Below are 20624 nucleotides of genomic sequence, written 5' to 3'. Positions count from 1 at the left end.
AATTGATTGTAATCTTCATGTTGATATCGTGATATTGATTTCATGGCGATGATGATGAGGATAAGGATGAAATCATCTGAAAGTTTGTCATCTTTTTTAACTCTTACTGTTTATTATCAAACATAAATAATAATAATTCAATTTCCTGAGTTACTCCCAAGGATCACTCCCATTTCCCCTGAAATATACCATGAAGACTGGGTGACTTTTGTCATCCTCATCATTATTATCATCATCAAGACAAGGGTATATATATAAACATGGAGTAAGAAAAAAGGAAGATAAAAAAACCGAAACAAAAAGTTCATTTTTCATTTGCTTTTACTCTCAGAATTGCTCAGAACTTTTTCTTTCTCATAGTTACCATTTCATCTTAGTTGTTATTTTTTTCATGATAAATTGAGAGACTCAACTGATTCATTGTTTATTATTATCATCATCATTATTATTGTTTTACTATTATCATGATAAACTTTCAAAACAATCCCTGAAACTTATCGTCATCATGGTGATGAAAATGATGAAGTCAAGTCCAAATTGTGATTCATATTCACAATATGAATCATTTGGATGTGAGAAATTTTTTTTCATTCATATTTTTTTGTTGATATTGAGTAAACACTAAATTAGTGAATACAATGAGTTAAATTGTGATCACTGAATCAGTCGAGTTGCAGGTTGTCATGTTCTGGGTGAAACTGGAGCAAAGTTTCAAAGGATTCCGGAAGATGATAATGATAAGAAAGAAAGAGAAAAGTTCTTTAAATAATTAAGACTCAATCCATTAGACTTATAAGTCTTTCAATTGTTTCCTTTTCCTCTCATGACCCAAATAATATTCACCCTGAGTATTTACACTCCAATAGAGATGATTACTACTAATGATGACTTTTTTTCCACTCGAATATTGAAATTACATTAATTTTGCTTGTTTTTCACTTTTCATTTAATTTCATTTTTCGATAATCAAGTTAATTGTAGTTACCTGTTGATACTTTCCACCTAATTATTGGCATCGGGAAACCATCAGCTTGACAATTAAATGTCACTCGTTCACCAACAATTGTTGATTTATCCGTTGGTTCAATAATCCATTTCGGTGGCACTTAATTAAGAGAAAAAAATTCCAATCAAATCAACGGTTAATTGTAACAATTTATAGATTAATTATTGATCATTGAGCCTGTCACTCTATTTCTTAATTCTTTGAAAGATCATAAATTGATGATAAATTCAAGGAAGTTTTAACCTTGTGTCCTCGAACTCTATTATATCCTTTAGAACTTTTTTCAACTTTGATTAGAACTTTTTTTTACGATTTTTCTTCTTCTCACTTTAACTATAATAAAAGCCATTGATACAATGATGATAAAAGATGAAGATAAAAGCATATTCTCAATATACTTTTCTATTTTTCTTGTTTGGAGTAAGAGGGGCGAAAATATTTCCATCAAAAAATAATATCAATCCCTTGATGAATCTCATGCCGAGAGTGAGAGTTGCTCTTCCTCATCATCTTCATCATTATCATCATTATCTTCATCATCTTGAACTAACCAGAATTGCAAAAGTAACGATTTTTTATCATCAAAAGACAGTTGTAACTTGGAGCAATGTTTCAGAATCTATTTTATCATTTTCAAGAGGTATCATGATGATAATGATAATGACACAGATTCTCCCTGTTTCATGATGATAATACAAATCGAGAGAGAGAGAGAGAAAATTGTCTTAACAAGAAAATTTTGATTCTATTCATTTCCACCTAGCATGAAAATCATATACCCTGGACACTTTCGTCGCTTGACCATTCATAACTTTTTCTTTTGTCTGTTTCATGATGATAATCACCATGATATGATCATTTGAACCTGAAATAAACTACAATAACAATAGCAAACTAATCTATCCATCTGATTGAATTTATTGTAATTGATTGTTTGGGTTAAGCTTCTGATTGTTGTAGTAGTTTTTATTGTCCCAACAGATTACTTGAGAATCAACTAATCACTAATCATTATCATCATCATCACGATAACCAGCAATTGTTATCATGTTATTATCCAATAAGAGATTGATTCTGATTCCTAAAATTAATCTTCAAATCTCATCTAATCTCCTGTTGATATAAAGTAACCATTTAATCATCATAACAATAATTGAATTAGAAAAGATGTAAAATTAACTAATCATTTGATTGACTGTCAAAAATGAACCAATAATTTGGACAAAAAGTTCGAACTCTTCTCATTTTTTTATTAGAACTTTTTTTCTATTCGATTTCATGTAACTATTATTACGTTCGGGTCAAGTTACAATAACCATTATCATCTTATGTCTAAATTATTGTTTCAAAATAACCTACAATTTACTGAGAAAGTAAGAGAAAATGAAAGACTTTATCTTCCATCATCATAATCATCATCATCATACTCATGAACATTATCAGTTAACATGAAAAAAAAGTTTTCGAGAAAAATTTTCATCGATTTGCTGGAAAACCATTACAACCATTTAGATCTGATTGTTATTGCAATTACACTTTAAACTATTTGTACTCTTCTCGATTCACATTAAATTGTAATAGTTAACAATTGAATTAAATCTAATTATCTTGTCTTTTTATTATTATGGTTCATTAAATTGCTATGGAACAGTTTTTATTATAATCAAATTAAAGTTCCTAATGATATTAATCATAACAAGTTGTTATCGACTTAATATAAAAATAATGATGATACAAGTTGATTTATCATTAAAAACAATTATGATCAACTTTAATGGTGAAATAATTTATCTAATTGTTGTTGTTAACTGTTAATTGTTAATATTTACCTTTGACAATCATTTCCGCTGAGTGTGAATCTTGACCGACTTGATTAGTAGCCAGACAAGTATAAGAACCAGCGTGTTTTGATTTAACATCACGGAAAACAAGGGATGACCCAAGGTCAGTTAATTCAGTCACTTGAACATCATCAAGAGTCGAAGTGTTAATTGTTTGATTATCTTTTAACCAATTAACTGTGATCGGTGGATCTCCGGTTAATACATTACATGTTATGATGACTCTCATGTTTTCAGTTAAATGAATTGGGAAACTGAATGAACTTATACTCGGTTTACCTGTGAACGAAAGTCAGAAAGTTCAATATCAGACAATCAGAATTGAAAGAGAATATGAAAAAAAAAGTTTCTTCAAACATCATCATCATGTTGTTTATTTTGATATAATTGCTGATGAAATAATATCCATCATGATGATGAAAACATCAATTTCCGTTTTTTATTTCTTCATATCAATTTGATAATTTGATTAGTTTATGATTGGTAGTCCGGTATTAGATCGAGTATATAATTATGATAAAAATGAAATCGAAATGAAAATAATTTCGAATCGATTTTTTTCTCGAGTTCTAGGAAGAAGGGAGGAGAAAAAGTTCTAATCACTTACGAAGTACTTGAACAAAGAATCGCTTCTCATCGGATTCCCCTTGATCGTTGTTCGCTCTACACCGATAATAACCTTCGTCTAAATCTCGACGGGCATCTTTGATTAGTAAGGTTCCATTTTTATGGACCCGTTGACGGTCATTCAAGGGCAGTTCGTGGTCATCTTGACGGAGAATCGGTTAAAAGTTTATCAATATTGATGTTTTTTAAATTTGCTTCTTCTTACCTTTAAACCATTTCACTAATGTTATCGGATAACCTGAAACTGGACATCTTATCCTAACCTGTTGACCAGCTAATACTGTCTTATTGACCATTGGACGGATGTAAGGTTTACCTCTAAGGTAAATCATTTGGGAATGATGGACACTTCCGGCATCATTATGAGCATCACATTGGTATAATCCACCATCTTCACCTCGTAAACTGGTCACGTTAACATAACTGACCACATCTCCATTCATACTGAAAATTGACCCAAATGGTCAAAAAAAGAGGTGAGAAAATAATTGCCATGGATTATATTTTCAGAGAGAGAGAGAGAGAGAGAGAGAGAGAGAAAATAATTTATTTACCTAACATAGTCGCCATATTGAATCCTATGAGTCTCCGGTATTGGCTGATCATCTAATGTCCAGGTAACTGTTGGCAGTGGATTGCCTGAGGCAACACATTTAAGTGACATTCTATCTCCAGGGGATGTAAACATTTCCGGAAACACCTCTTTCAATTGGGGTGCATCTTCTGATAAAGTTAAACACCGAGTTGAACCTACAGGTGATTCAACAGAATCCCCTGTAACTGAACATGAGTAACATCCAATGTCCGAACGGTCAATTTTAAACAAGGTTAACATTTTCAATGAACTATTTAACTTTATCCTTCCAGAAGATGATATCAAAGATGATGATAATAAGGTTCCATTATTATTACCATGCTGGTCAGTTGTGGTCATTTGATTAACCTGATTTAAAGGTTTACCATCACGAAACCAACCAATTGAATGTACCGGGTATCCAGTAATCTTACAATGTAATCTAACCTGTGAACCCAAGGTTATCCTTGATGATGATGATCCAGATAAATTGTTGTTACCTTCACTTAGATTATGATCAACATTTGAATTACTTATAAGGTCAAGGGTAACTGTTAACGGTTGTTTAACCGAAAGGTCAAATACAATCCTATCTTCACCAGCGCTATTATTGGCCACACAAACGTAGCGACCCGAATCACTTGAGGTCACATTGTTGATGATCAATATTCCAGTTCCAGAGATTAGTTGGAATCGCGATGAAGGTGAAATAACCAATGAACTATCCGAACCGATGTCGGAACTTATAGTTGAACCATTTTCCTCCGTTAATTGTGACCTTTTAAACCAACGATAACTTGGAATCGGAAAACCATGAGCTACACATGGTAATTCAACTGAACTTCCAACGATACTTTTAACGCTTCGTTGGGTGTTACTTATGCTCGGTTGAACTGAACCATTTGGATCTGAAAACATTATCATCATCATGAAAATGGAAAGAAACAAAAAAAACAATCAATTGAAATTAACATAATCATTAAGGTTGATTGTTGATCATTTGGTGTTTACTTTTATTATATTTCCTATTATTACATTTACTTTATATTGACCTTATCACTTTATTGTTAACTACTGACCATTTGATTATCATATCGTATAATCAGTTAAATGATTTGGAAACAATTTAACCAGAAATACAATCAACATAATCAACTTAATCAGAGTAAACTGTTCATCCTAATTGTTACCAATTAAATGTTGAAACCTATCAATTGATTTCCCTAATTTCTGGTTATTAACATTAAACATTTTCCCCTTTTTATTAATATCTCCCATTGATTAGATTAACTAATTGACTTACCGGTAACAATTAATTTACCATTTGAACTGCTAATTATAACCTCGTTTGTAATTGAATTAGTGACCTGGCATTTGAATGAATGATAAGTGTCCGCTCGAGTTACACCAACAATATAAAGGTTACCATTAAGATTGAATATCCTGGAACCTGGAACAACAATTAACAATTAAAAGGAAACAATTAAAGATCAACAACGATGAAAGAAAATGATAATTTTTTAATTATCATCAATCAAGAAAAGTTTAATAAACTTTCAGTTAATTTGTTTACTAACTTGTTAATTAATCCCAAATGATTTAACTGATATTGATAATATTATTAATCATTGTTGTTGTATCATTAAATTATTACAACAATTTAATCAACACAATGATAATAATAATAAGTTTTTTTTTCTCGTTACCTTTTGAATTAAATATTAGATTTTAATTTAATTATCTCTCAGTTGAGTATGATAACAATTAAACGATAAAATATTAATTAGATGTTTCAACCTCAAGGTTTAATTGCTTATTGAATACAAAACAAAACAATTTACTGATTTTGTTTTTGTTGGGACAATTTGTTGATTGTTGACAAACATCATTAACTTTGATGATGATGATGATTAAAAGTTATATTGTATATATAATTCAGGAGATATTGAAACTCAGGGAATTGGTTTCATTCAAGGTGGGAAGTGGGTGAAAAAAACATCACCATCATGATGATGATGATCATAAACAAGTCAACATGTTATTATTATGATTACAGTTAATTATCATTCTGTTAGCATTGTGATAATCAATGATTATGATGATGATGATGATGATAAATCCTCAAGTTGATCATAACCAGTGAAAAGAGATGCTAATAAAAGTCATGATAATAATCAGGAAACATGAGGATTTATAAACATGAGGTTTTTGTTTTGGAAAAACTGAATTGTTGTAATAATTGCATAGTAAATAACGATAATGTTACTCACCATGTTACATGGTTCAGAGAATCAGATAATTTCTGGATTACTGAGTAAATCACAATTTTTCATTTACTCCATTTTCATAAATATTACCTTAATCTGCTATTATTATTATTATTATACTGAATTTCTGCTGAGTATCACCATGAATCAGATTGAAATCTTAACATTTCATGAGAATCTTTCTTGTTACCTGTTTACCTTTCAGCGATTCTCAACTTGTCAGAACTTTTTATCTCTTTTACTCATTCATGGGATAAAATTTGTTTCTTTCTCTTTTATATAATATCTTTTCATTCATCATATTGATCAACATATTCTGGGATTGATGTTTGGTTCATGGTTTCATGATGATGAGATATCAAAATTCAGTAATTCATTGATAGTAAGAAATATTGGTTATCAAATTGTTTTCGAGATTTTTTTTTCTTTCAATTCTATTGCTCAAGTTGATTCATATTCTTATCTCAATCCTGATATCTCTTTCATTCTTACATGATCATCATTCTGAGTATTTTTGGTGAAATAATCTAGTCACGTGATGGAATAAAAAAAAAGTTCTGATTCTCTGAAAAATCTTAAAGGAGAGATTAAGGTTAACCTCATGGTGAAAAGATCATGATTGTTACTAGATAATAGTTAAACTCTGTAACTGTTGCATCTTCTTTCAATAAATTGGTTATCGTTTTATTATCTCATATGAAGGAACCGGAAGAAAGTTTCAAACAAAAAAAAGTTCTCACATTCTCATCACCATGGAAAATGAACATTTCAAAGATGTTATAACATTATGATAAAAGGTAAAAGAATCTATTAAAAACAGTGAATATTATAATATACCAAGGGACTCATAATCTCAGTTAAAAGGTGTTCAAGTAACTGTACCAAAGGGTGTAAGTAGGTGAAAATGAATCTCATCATCATGAGGAATTATCATTATCTCATGAATCTGAATTGTTGCTGAATATATATAAAGATTTGGGTGAGAAAATGGTTTTGTCTGATAAAAAGCTTAAAAAGGAAGACTCTAAATCCAAGAAGGAGGAAAAGGTTAACAGTGTTTACCCATAAAGGAAAAAAAGAAAGTGAATCAACTTAACACTTTCTTTTTCATCCTCATCCTCATCTCCATCCTCATCTTTACCTTTATCATCTTCATCCCTATTGCCTGGTTACCTTACAAAAGAGGAAAAGATAAGATAAGAGAGAGAAATTTTCTTAATTCTTATTCTGATTCTGATTCTTATTCTGTTTACACTTCTGTGGTTCCAAAAGGTATTATCATGATACTTTCAGGGTGAGAAATGATGATGATGAGAAGGATGAATGATGAATAGAAACAAAATAATATTAGTCTGAAGAAAAGATAATCAAATGAATAAAAATCTATTGTATATTCAAGGAGAAAGAAGATAAAAAAATGAAACAAAAGAAAATAATAATAAGCAAAGATGATAAACTGAATTAATTACTAACAATCACTGTTTTCTCATCACCATGAATCATCCTCATCATTATCTTCATCTTCATCTTGATCATCATCATCAGCATCCATTTATACCTTTAACACTTTTTGTTTCTTTACCAACACAAATTCATTTCCAGAGTAATCTTAAAGCTCTTTGGTGTGTTCAACATGAACTTTCATTCCGATTAATTTTTATACTCACACACAGAATTTATTATCATGAAGATGATGATAATTATGATGAAATACAATAGGTAATAAAACCTTTTGTTTATCATCAACATTTAGCTCTGATTATTGTTATAAATTCTGTTGTTATTTCATCATGTAATTGTTATTGTTTCATTATCATGAGTTTCATGATGGTGAAAAAAATATATAAACACTCACACCTCGTTAATCAATTCATAATGAGTAGTTAACAAACAGTTAATCATATTATCTGATCAATTAATTTCAAACAATTTACATGAATCACATGGTTAACTCATGATCTCAGATTAGTTAATAGTCAAGTTCAGATTAATTCTGATCAGGCAAGGGAGAAAAATTGAATCGTCTGAGGTTTTAGGTGTTTACATGAGATTCTTATATTTTTATGTTCATTTATATTATTATTCAGATTCAATTGAACACTTTCATATCATTGGAATGAAAAAAAAATTCGATGAAAAAAAATAAATGTTCTAAATAGTTCGAAATGTTAATATATCTATTCGAGTGAAACGATAGTTCTGATATTTTTTTATCTTCATCATGTTTCATGGTTCATTTATTTCCATACCTTAAAAGATACACCTTCATGATATCATGTTCCCTGGAACTATTTGTAAACTTTTTCTTTCGAATTGAGAAGAGAGAGAGAGAGAGAGAGAGAGATATTCCAATTCGATAAACAAGTTTATCTTTCTCATTCTGAATCAATTCCTAAAGTTCATATGTATAACAAACAAGTGATTCAATGTTAACACCATTGGGAGACTGCGATTTACTTACAATCGGATTAGATTATATTTCAATTGATTGTTGAAAAATTTGATGAATAATTATCATCATGATATCAGAGCTGACAGGTTGAGATAAGATTGTCATGTAACATGTTATCATAATCTAAAAATTTTTTTCCACGATCAAAATATTGTTTTATTTATCTTTTCTTCATGAAATATATCATGTTAAGTGGTTATGTTTGTTTTTTTTGGATTCATTCATTGATGGTTAAGTCAATTCAACACTTTAAGTGATACTTGAAATTATTCATGATGATATTTCATGAGGAAATACTCGGGGAACTCGTTGAGTGTTGTTATATTTATTTTATTATGAACTTTTTACCTTGAATTTTTTTGTTTGGTTTCACCAAGAGATTGGATGAGAGAGAGAGAGAGAGAGTAAGTTTTTTCATATAGTTGAATGAATTTCTTGTTGAATGTAAACTTTTATCTGATAATATCAGATACATGAAATGGTTCATTGTCTTAAGGTGTTTCTATCATGAAGATTTGAGGGATTTGTGGACTAGGGAGAGAGAGAGATTGGAAATCAGAGTTCTGGATGAAATTAAGGAAGCATTGAATCATGAGGCTCAGATTTTAAAACGGTCTAAAGGTGAAACTAAGTGATGGAATCATGGATTGGAAAGAAAGGAAAAAAGTTCTGTTCTTTTCATGAGATTGGAAAAGTTTCTTTACTCTCATCATGGTTATATTTTCATTCACTTTTACGTTTTTCTCTTCTGTCATTCTTATCTCCATCATCATATCTTTTCCCTTTCTTCTTCATCTTCATCATCTTCTCCTGTCTTTTTCCATCACACTTAGTCACAGATAGAATTCTGAAAAATCCTGTCTTTCTCCATGATTCCAAATCATCCAACCATTAAATTGTTCACTTTGTCTTCCTGGGTTGTCAACTAACATTGGAATGTCTCAGTTTCTTTATCATCATCATCATCATCCTCTTATACAAGACACTTAAGATGATGATGATGAACAACATGAAGATAAGATTGAATCAGATATGATACCATGAATCGAGGAAAAAGAAAATAGTTTCACTCGAAAATTGACCGAAAATGATAAAGATAATTCTGAACGAGTTGGTAAGATAAAGTTCATGAAGATGATGGAAACTCAATCAAATAATGATGAGAAGAGTGAAAAGCAAATTTTTCTTCCTCAGAACTTTTCTCCTCGAGACTATGAGAGGATAGAAAAAAAGTTCTGAGTTCGACAAAACTAAAATCGAAAGTTATTCGAAAAATTTGATCCTCATCTCTTCCTTGTGATAAACTTTGATACGGAAAATTCATATTCATGATATTCAGAAAGATTATTATACAATCATTGAGGCAACACTTTCACCCATGTATTCATCATGTTCCAAGTGCTTATGAGAAGCTTAATTAACTTGATGTTAATGATGTTAATGAAAAATATTATCTGATTCAATTGAGATTCATGATGATAATGATCATCATTCATGGTGAAAATTAAGATTCATTGGTAAAGAAAAAAAAAATTTCTTCTAATGAATGGATAATGTTAACTAACTTTTATTATCATGTTCATAATCATTCATCATCATGATGCTAACCTGATTTGGGTGAAGATTTAGATTCTTCATAGATTCGACCATCATCCTGAACCCATGATGAAACTTTGACATGATCTCGAAGGAAGTTTGGAAAGTAACATTTGAAGACTCCAATGTTACCAAGGATAACGTATTCATCGTAAACATTGGCCTGGAATGTCATGGAACCTGAGAAAGAAAAAAAAAGAGAAAAGAAAATGAGTTCGAAAAGTTCTTGAGAAAAGTTCTCAACTCGAAAAATGTTTCCAATATTTCGAGAGTATCATGAACCCAATCAGTTGGAACCATTGATTATTTAATCTTAAAGTTAATCATACATTCAATTATTAGGAATCAAGATTATGTATCAACTAGGAAATCCAATTAACCTCATGAATTTTTCACCTAATCAATGAACTTTATCATCGCCATTTAATATATGAAAATAGATATTTTTTCATCAAAATATGAATTATCAGCATGAATTGTTACAAGTGAATTAATATATTGGATTTGATTGAGAGGAAACTTTTTCAATCTCGTGAATCTGAATCAATTTTCTGGATGCATTTCAGTTTTTCATGGGAAAATGAATCTGATTGTGTTGAAAAATAATTGACCCACAGGTTAATTAATATAACAATCTTTTGACAGAATTTAAATTGGATTTTATCCCTTATCGATATCATGAAAATGATTTTGTTTATATCTGAGTTACTCGGAACTTGAACTGAGTTCAGAGTGAGAGATAGTTTCATGAGGATAATCATGATAATGAACAATAATATTACCTCGTTAAGTCTACTGAGAATTGGTCAAAGAGAGAGAGAGAGAGAGAGAGAGAGAGAGAGAGAGAGAGAGAGAGGATGAGAAGGAGGAGAAAAAGAAGAGGATAAAATAGATATCATCATTTATCTCATGATGATGATAATAATGATATAACTTGAAACATGAAACTGAGAGTGAAACTTGAACTGAATTGGAATCTGAGAAAAACTTTGTTTCCGAAAACCTTTCAGATTACCAACTAAAGTTAGTTAATTAATTGTTACATTTTATGTTCCAAGAACAAAAAACCAATTAAAACCTCTGAACTGATTAGAATCAATTCATCAATCTTCCCATGAATATGATGAATTTCATGATAAAATAATATCTCAACATGAAGATGAGAAACAAGGTGAACAAAAATGAGATAGATTCATATTCAAAAATAATATCATGAAATTGAGCTCAAGATAATCATGTATCTATATATTTATATATATGGATTGGTGATTATTCAGTTTCACCCTGAATGTTTCAGGACATCATCATCATGAAACAGGAACTACTTTTTTTTCAAAAGAAAACCGGAAATGACAACTTTACATTTCCAATGTTTCCAATTTCAACTCAGCTCTGTTTCCTTATGTATTTAAAGTATCATCATGGAAGATGATTCAAAATCCAATGATGATGATAAAACCCTCATGCTACTGAACAACCAATTCCAATGATAATAATATGAACTTTTTTTCTCACACTCAAATTCAGAAATATTAATAATGATCATCATGGTAATCATTTCACAAGCTTATCCTTTAAAGGTTCAAATGATGATGATGATCATCATGATGATGGTTAAACTGTATTATAAGGATGAATACCTTGATATAATATTATAAATGTATTCTGTTCATTGGATAATGATGATTATGGTGATCAAAAACCATGATCATGATCATGGAGGGAAAAAAATTCTGCCAAAATGTTATTCTTGACTTTCTCTAATATTTTTCCTTTATCATCATAGTGATGAAGAAGATCATCATCATCATCATCATCATCTCTCTTCTTTTTCTTCTTTAGTTTTCCATGATAATGATTGAGAGAAAAGAAAAAAGAGAAAAAAAAAATATTCTTACCAGAATTTTGAGAAAATTCTGTCAGAACTTTTTTCTTCTCTATTTTTCTTCCGACACCTTAAAGTCTATCAACTATTATAACTGTAAATCCAATTCAAGGTGATAAACACTGATGATGATGATGACTATAACCAGAATATATTGTTATTATCGCCCAACCATCACCACCCTTTACATGAATATGAAATTTCATCTTCTCTCGCCAGAATATTTCATGAGGATTTTTCCCACCTCTTACTTTTTGATGGCCATCAGGATGAAGTGATTATCATACAGGTAACAATGTAAATATACAGGGGATTACAGTGATTCCAATGTAAATTGTTTTTCTTTTGTTCAGAGGAAACTTTCACCATTTTATCCTCTTGAATTTTCTTGGTGAAATTATGAAAATGTTCAATTTCAAATTGTAAGAATCATATTATATATGATAGTGTAAATGTTATTAGTTCAATCAGGGAGGGTTTTTTTTCATTTAAGGTGATTACATCAAGTTTCTCATTTAAATATCTCTATGTTATCATTAAGTATTATGAAGCTCATGCTAAGTTCAGTTCTATGTGAGTATTATTATCATTTTTAGATTCCCATGTAAATTGAATTCAATGTTCAATTCATGCCCTAAAGGTTGATGGGTTAACCGGTTAACTAAACGTGGTGATATTATTATCATCATCATTTACCGTTTGGTATTATTTACCTTTCATTGGCATAATTCCCACCTTCCACTTCATGTATCTATGGAAAGATATTATATATACAACATGGGAAGATGAGGAAAATGCTAGATGATAAATTCAGCATCTGATAAAATAATTTGAAACCAGTGACTTGTTAACATACCCAAAGGCTACAATTACAATGGTTCAGGGGGCTGAGCAGGTTTGGTGAGTAAAAAAGGATTCATGATACCTTCATGGAAATAACTGTTTTTGATAAGGTTTCAAACTCAATTCAGTTTACAGTTGATTTGAAATTTTTATCAGAGTGGGAATTTTTTTCCTCTTGGCTCCCTTTGCATTCCCATTCTTATCAATTTCTTTTTTTTTCGTTGAGTTTCAAACACTTTTGAATAATTTTGAATCTAATTTCATGTTTCAATTGATTAACTTAGGGTTCAATTAACTGATTGATCAGTTGTTTCCTCATGATAACTGTTCATGGTGAAGTTTTTTTTTCAGAATCATTATAATGTTTTCTTTCAGTTCTGTATTTGGATAAGGAATTAAAATAAAGATGATGCTGGCAAGTGGGTGGAGGGAGAGGAAAACTAATCGTCCTGACAAATTGTATGAATGGGAGGTTGATGGTAGATAATGATGATGATGAGAAGAGGGGGGAATCGTCTCATTCTCATCTCTCTCTCTTTCTTTTTTGTATTTTCCCTTTTATTCTGATACTTTTATCTTGGTATTTAGGGAAAAGGAAAAAAAGAAAGAGAAAAGATCAATATTGATCTTCCCTTAATCTGTTATCATAGCTACTCTTTCTTATCATCATCATCGTCATCATCATCACCACCTCATCTTTTGTTACCCTCTTCTCACTTTCTTGTCTAGGAATAGAAGCAGAAAAAAGAGAGATTCAGAATAATCAGAACTTTGAAAGATACTCATGATTTTATGCTCAAGATGAAAACAATAATAAAAAAAACGGATGATGAGAGTGAGTCACATTCAATATCATCTTAATCAATCTGATAACCATCATGGTGATTATAATTCAGTGAGAGAAATGACCATCGTAACAAATAATAATAATATCGTTTTACCAGAATCTTGTATTTGTTTCTATGTGATTCCAACTCTCAGTGCCACTTATCCACCTCATCATCATCATCATCATGAAAAACAATCATCATCATCATGACCACAGATTGATAATGTTTCCCTGATGATAAAATATAATGATAATAATATATTGATAAGATTTACTTTTTTCATGATTACAACAAAATAATCAAATCAATTTGTTTGTTAATCAAACCGAAAATTGTTGAAAAAAATTTACTTTAATTTATATTGAGCCAATTACTTTGATGATAATGATCATCCTTATCTTCATCAGGGAGAGGGAAAGATGATAAAAGGGAAGTGATTATGAATAGAGGATGAAAAAATAACGGAAGTTGAAACAACAATTGAAAGTCAATGATTTCATGTAATCATTTCATGAACATTATCAAGAAAAAAAAGTAAATTAAATTAACCGGTTCACAAGTTTTAACAAGCAATTAATTACAATTCTGATTATCAACTATATCATGATTAAAGTTTCAGAATTAATCTCAATTGAATAATAATAACAATGCTAATAATCATGTAATCTAATCAACTTTACAAATTGGAAACAAAGTTTTTTCCTAAAATATTTTATTATATTGAACTTTCTCAACCTGAGATTTCAATTCAATATTTATCATGTTCCAGCATCGGAACTTTATCAGTTTATTATCTCATGAATTCAGGGAATTCTTCAACTCCATTGATTATCATTAGATTATGATCAGGGCGATAATCTACTAATAAATGGAAAATATTTTTATTCTCATGATGATCAACAATATCATGTAAGTTCATTTCATGAGAATAACTTATTAGTTGGAATTTCTCTCTCTTCTCATATTATCATCATGAATCATTCCCTGTTATCATGGTTTCCATGATAAAATAGAAGCAAATTCTCTGTGTTTGTTGACAAATTTTCTGTTCTTATTTGGGTTGTTAAAATTTTCTAAATTCCAAATAAAATTGTTCTAATTATATAATCTGAGAAAAGTTCTGATAATCGTAACCAACAGTAGCTCAATGATTACATATGATGAATTTTATATTGATCGGAAAAAATTTTCTCTCAACTTTTTGTGTGATCAATCAACAATTAACTTGATTGTTGATTCGGTTCATTTTAAATCAAACAATTCAATCAACATGTTTTCCTAATTATTCATGATTAACAAATTGTTCATCTGTTAATCTTTGAAATTTTTTATTTCATTATTAATTCAGGATTGAAATTGTTTATCATGTTAATTTGTATATTTACATGAATTACTTTTATATTTATAAAAATATTCTGAAACTCAACTTATCATGAAACAGAAAAGTAAATAAAAGCTTGAAATTTATATCCAACTAATTAATGTTAATCAATTAAATTGTTCAGCTTGAGTAAGTAAATATTGAGTTACAGTTTTCTGGGTTGATCATTTCCCTTGTTTATTGATTGTTTTACATTCTGATTACTGAGTTTTCAAAGTTTCCATCATGTAATGGTCAGTTTCAAGTGATTCTTTGTGTTTTAACAACCTGAAAACTTGACCATCAACCAATGGTCAGTGGTCAGTAGATGATAATGGTTATAATAATCAAATTAGTGGTTCAAATAGAATCAGGAATCATCATGATCATTATCAAAGTGTTTAAAAAGAGGAAAATCAAAAGGAATCATTATAAACCATTTCAAGTGATTGAGTTAATGATAATTTGCTGATTATCATCATGTTAACATAATTTGACACAATTTAAGATGTTCAGTAACAATGATGATCAAGAGGAAAAAAAGTTCTGAGAAGAATAAAAGTTTTCGAAATGTTTTTGTTTCGATATAGATTTTTCTCTCTCTCTCTCTCTCTCTCTCTCTCTCTCTCTATGAATATATTTCTTTCTTCTTGATTATGATGAGCAATTAAGAGACAAATAATCAAGGAGTGAGAGAGAAAAGTTCATTTATCTGATTGGGTTTACATGGTATTCACAAGGTTAGTCATTAATTATCACCTTAACCAGAATAATGAAAAAGTTTTTTTTTCTTCATCATATTAAGACAAAGAGAAAGATGAAAAATTCAAATTGGTTAATCAACAATAATCAAAGTAACAATTAAGACATTGAAACAATACCCAAAAGTTGTTATAAAGACTTAATCAGGATCGTGATTAAGTTTAGTTGTGAAAAAAAAGTTCCAACTAAAGTTTTAATATGATTAAGACACGAAACTGAAACTCTAATGATTAACCGTTATTCACAGAGTAACAATTAAGATTAAGACAAAGTTATTAGTCATTATAATCAGAGAAATAATTAAAAAGTTCAATTTGTTGTTAGTTATCATGAAAGTTAAAAATGGATCAGGAAATGAATTCAAATGAAGTTAACAAAAAGATGAGGTCAATTGGTATCATCATGATAATCATGAGAACCGGAAAAGGAAACGATAGATTATTAGAAAGAGAATTTAAATTCTCAAAGAGATTTTTTCCTTTCAACTCCAATTGAAATGTTCAAAATTCTGAAATAATTGAAATTTCCTCTCATCATGATTATTATTATCATGTTCAGGGATTAATTGATTAATCATTTGAACATAAATCGCCATCATTATCATTGGAAAGGTAATAATATATTATCATTATTATCGTCAGATTAACTTTCAATCCTAAATGATGAACTTAATTCATGATCCTGAAAGTGAAACAAATATCATGGAAACTGAATTATCTCAATTGTTTCATCATAATCATTGTGTCAATTTCAGGGTAAAGGATCAGGGAAATAACTATGAAATATCATAATCATCATGAAGATGAAAATAAAATCATTTCAGGTTAGAATTATTTTCCTCTTATATTACATTTAATGTTTCAAGGATTAGGAACTTTTTTATCCTTTTATTATCATCATCATGTATTTTGATATATTCATCATGATGATAGACACAAGTATAAGAACTGATCAGTTTAATTGCTAATCATTAGGATCATTAAATTTGCTTTTCCAGTAAATTAGCCTCATGAAACTAAATTCATTGTAATCAAAAAGTAAATATCATGAAATATGTTGTAATAATAACTTCATTCAATTATTATCATGTAATTGAGTTAACAGGAATTCAATTGCTTTCAGTTAATCATAATTAACATGATTTACAAAATCACCAATATTGTAATGAGTTAATTGTTATTAACAAAAAATTCTGTTGGTTAATGTTAATATCATGGAATTTAATTTTCAGTCAGAACTTTTTTTTATACTTCTCATGATCAAAACTCTGATTTCGATGAAAGCTTCTGATTCATGGTTATATTATATCATCATCATCATCATCATGAACAGATGAGATGAAAACATTCATTGTTGCTGTTTGTATTTTAAAAGATATCATCATCATGATAATGGGACTGAACTATTCAGTTGATAGGGGGAAAAAAGTTCTGGATAAAAGTGAGAGGAAAAAAAGGAAAACATAAATTCTGGTGATAACAATTGACGATAAAGTGATTTATCATCATGATGATGGTAATTGTCTTGATTGTTGTTGATTTTAATTTACTAATCAAAGGGAATTTATTAAATTGGTCAAGCATTTAGCATTCGGTGGGGGGTGAATAGGGAATACCAATGAATGGTCAAGTATTTGCTTCATTGAACAATAATCTTTGTTATCGTCATCATCATGGATAAGTTATCGTTTTATGATCTCAATGGTTAGTTGAAAAATCTGATCATTATTTTCATCTTCATGGAGTGATCAATATCTCCTCAACTTTATATAACTGTAACTATTTTGTATCAAATTAATGTAACAATTAGTTAAGAGACATGATTGAGAATCGCAATTGTTACAATTTAACTTCAGTTAAATTCATGAATTTGAAACTCACCTAAACTGAATGGGATGAAAATAATTGTATGAATGATCCAGGTAAATGAATGAGTTAACGCCATTACAAATTGTCCTACGTTGGCACTTCATATACGTTTAATTAACTAATTGATGAGTATCACAATTAAATTTAAATTCCTGATTGTAACTTAATGAGAAGCGAAAAGTTTGATTAACTGTTTCAAAGTCCATGGTAAGTGTAAGGAGGCGAAGGGATGAGAAAATTTTGACGAATTGAAAAAAAAAAGTTATTCTATTTACTTTGAACTTTCCAATTCATGAGATTATAATAATAACAACAATTGAATACACATGATGATGAGTTATATCTCATGATGATTAACAATTGAATCATGAAGTGAATCACGACTTTGAACAAACTAGAACTGAATGAAAATTGTTTTCACTCGTGAATCATTTCCCACTCCCACCGTCTCTCTCTCTCTCCCACTCTCTCTTATTCTCATTATCATGAAATAATCTGAAACAGCAGTAGCAATAGATAGTCACAGAACTTTAGCATGGAAAAGGCGTGGCCATCGAACTTTTCTACGAACAGAACAGAGAAAAAGTTCTGAACTTGCGCGCCACCTTAGAACTTTTTCTTTCTTCATTCAACATTGATTTTTTTCTCCATTTACACCATGATACAAGAGATACAATTACATTTGAAACAATTAATACTCAAGGAATTAACCATCACCCTGTTAATCATCATCATCATTAATAGTAAAACGAGAGAGAGAGAGAGAGAGTAACAATCAATCAATCGCATCATCTAATTACAAGTACATAATTACGATGCAATTAAAATCTTAATAATTTTCATCTCGATCATCAGAAATTCATGAACGAAGTTAAAAGTTATCGAGTTTTTTTATTCCTCACCATGATAATCAGTTAAATGTGTATATAAAAAAAGTTCATTGAGATAACAGATTGAATCGAGATGAACGATAAGAAAATATGAAAAATCATCCTCTTGATATTCAATGTAAGCCCATGAAAATAATAAGAAATAATAATAACCCAGAATTGACTCAGAATTCTCGGAACTTTTTTTCTCTCTCTCTCTCTCTCTCTCTCTTTCTCTCTGTTCATTGTATCGTCTATTATGTGTATAAATTATTAACTCAACTGAATTAAATGCTGGGGAAGATGGTGAAAGTAAAAAAGAGAAATTTTAAATTTCTACTGATTGTGATTCTTAATCATCCAAATCATCATCATCACCATGATAATCATCTTGCTGATGATAAATGTTACTCGGAAAACTGTTATTAACAATTGAATAAGATTATGAAGGGAAAAAACTTTTATTCATTTTAATATATTGATAAAGATTCAAAGGATTGACATGATATTTTATCATCTTCATCCTCTCAATATGAAAGTAATCATGTAAATGAAAATTTTGATGATCAAGATGATTATGTATCTTTAAAAGTATTCACTTAGTTTATTATCAACTTTTTTTTGGAATAAATTTTTATAACAATTAAATTGATTGTAACAATTTACGTTTCAATGGTTTATCTTTCTCTGGCTCTTTCACTTTCTTGTGTTTTATTCCCATGATTATGAATAATATTAAGAAAATGGAAACGGAAATGAGATAATCAATGGACCAGTGATCTCTTTTTTTTGGCTCGTCAACTTTTTTCTGAGAACAATTTTTTTCCTCCTTATTCATCATCACTTAAGATTCATCTTTCAGGGTGATTATTATGAATCAACCAACCAGCATCTTCGTCGTCATCAGCATCGCGATCACCATGTTAATCCGTAAATGATGAGAGTATTTAAAGAAATTTTGAACTTTGATGAGTTTCGATTAGAAGTTTTTTCGATAAGGAAAGAAAGTTCTAACTTTCATTTCGATAGAAAAATATTTTCATGGTGATGATGAAAAAGAGAGAGAAAAATTTTGAAATCTTCCATATCTATCTGTCTCTTTCATCATCCATTCTGAATACATGAATACCTTTGAATAATAACATTTACATTGGATGAACTATTATCCTGAATTCATATTCTAAGTTGTTGGTTTTCATACTCATGTATGAATAGCATTTAAAAACTATTACTTTCATCATTATTTTCTAGTCTATTATCAACCTTCATCATGATAATTGAATGAAAATTTCCATGATAACTTCAGTTTAGAACTTTTTTTTGCAAGTTCTAAACTTTCGAAACATTTTTTTCCTCTTCAATTTTTACAATGGACATTTTCTTGGGTTAAACAATTTTCTAGTTGGATTAATGTTGAATATAATGTTACCTTCATGATAGTATTCATCATGGTGATAATGATTAGATTATCTGATGTAGATGAACAAAAGTTCAGGTTCAAATTGATTTTCAGAGAAGTGAAAAAATTCCAACAATGAATTAATTACCATCGCTTGGATTGATCAGATTTCTGTTCCTAATTTTATCTCTTCATCATCATGGTATCATGACAACGATTCTTCATAGATAATCAATTGTTACAATCAAATTGTTTCTGTTTTCTGTTCAACAATTAAATTTATACATAAAATATAAGTCGTAATAGACTCTGAATTTTTTCATGAACTTTTTCAGCTCTTGTATTGATGGTAACTTAAATATCAAATTTCTTATAATATTATGAATTTTATCAACCAGATTATCATGGTTGCTATTACAATTTCATGATGATATCATTGCTAAGA

At 29.4% G+C, this 20624-nt stretch overlaps 1 protein-coding gene across 1 annotated transcript in view; it reads right to left on the bottom strand.

The window, feature by feature from the left end:
- LOC128396528 (cell adhesion molecule DSCAM-like) overlaps window positions 1-18352 on the bottom strand; it is a 34178-nt gene extending 15826 nt beyond the window's left edge. The window contains exons 1-8 of the mRNA XM_053357161.1: window positions 17924-18352; window positions 10376-10543; window positions 5352-5498; window positions 4029-4956; window positions 3680-3918; window positions 3455-3616; window positions 2836-3126; window positions 986-1105 (exon numbers count right to left, since the gene is read on the bottom strand). Of these exons, the coding sequence (XP_053213136.1) occupies window positions 986-1105; window positions 2836-3126; window positions 3455-3616; window positions 3680-3918; window positions 4029-4956; window positions 5352-5498; window positions 10376-10543; window positions 17924-17987 (2119 nt within the window). The 5' untranslated portion in view covers window positions 17988-18352. The remainder of the gene's footprint in view (window positions 1-985; window positions 1106-2835; window positions 3127-3454; window positions 3617-3679; window positions 3919-4028; window positions 4957-5351; window positions 5499-10375; window positions 10544-17923) is intronic.
- Window positions 18353-20624: the final 2272 nt, after the last annotated feature.

This window comes from Panonychus citri, unplaced genomic scaffold (assembly GCF_014898815.1).
Source record: "Panonychus citri isolate SS breed McGregor unplaced genomic scaffold, ASM1489881v1 Contig00001, whole genome shotgun sequence".
NCBI lineage: Eukaryota > Metazoa > Arthropoda > Arachnida > Trombidiformes > Tetranychidae > Panonychus > Panonychus citri.
This window is presented reverse-complemented; position numbering and strand designations above follow the sequence as displayed.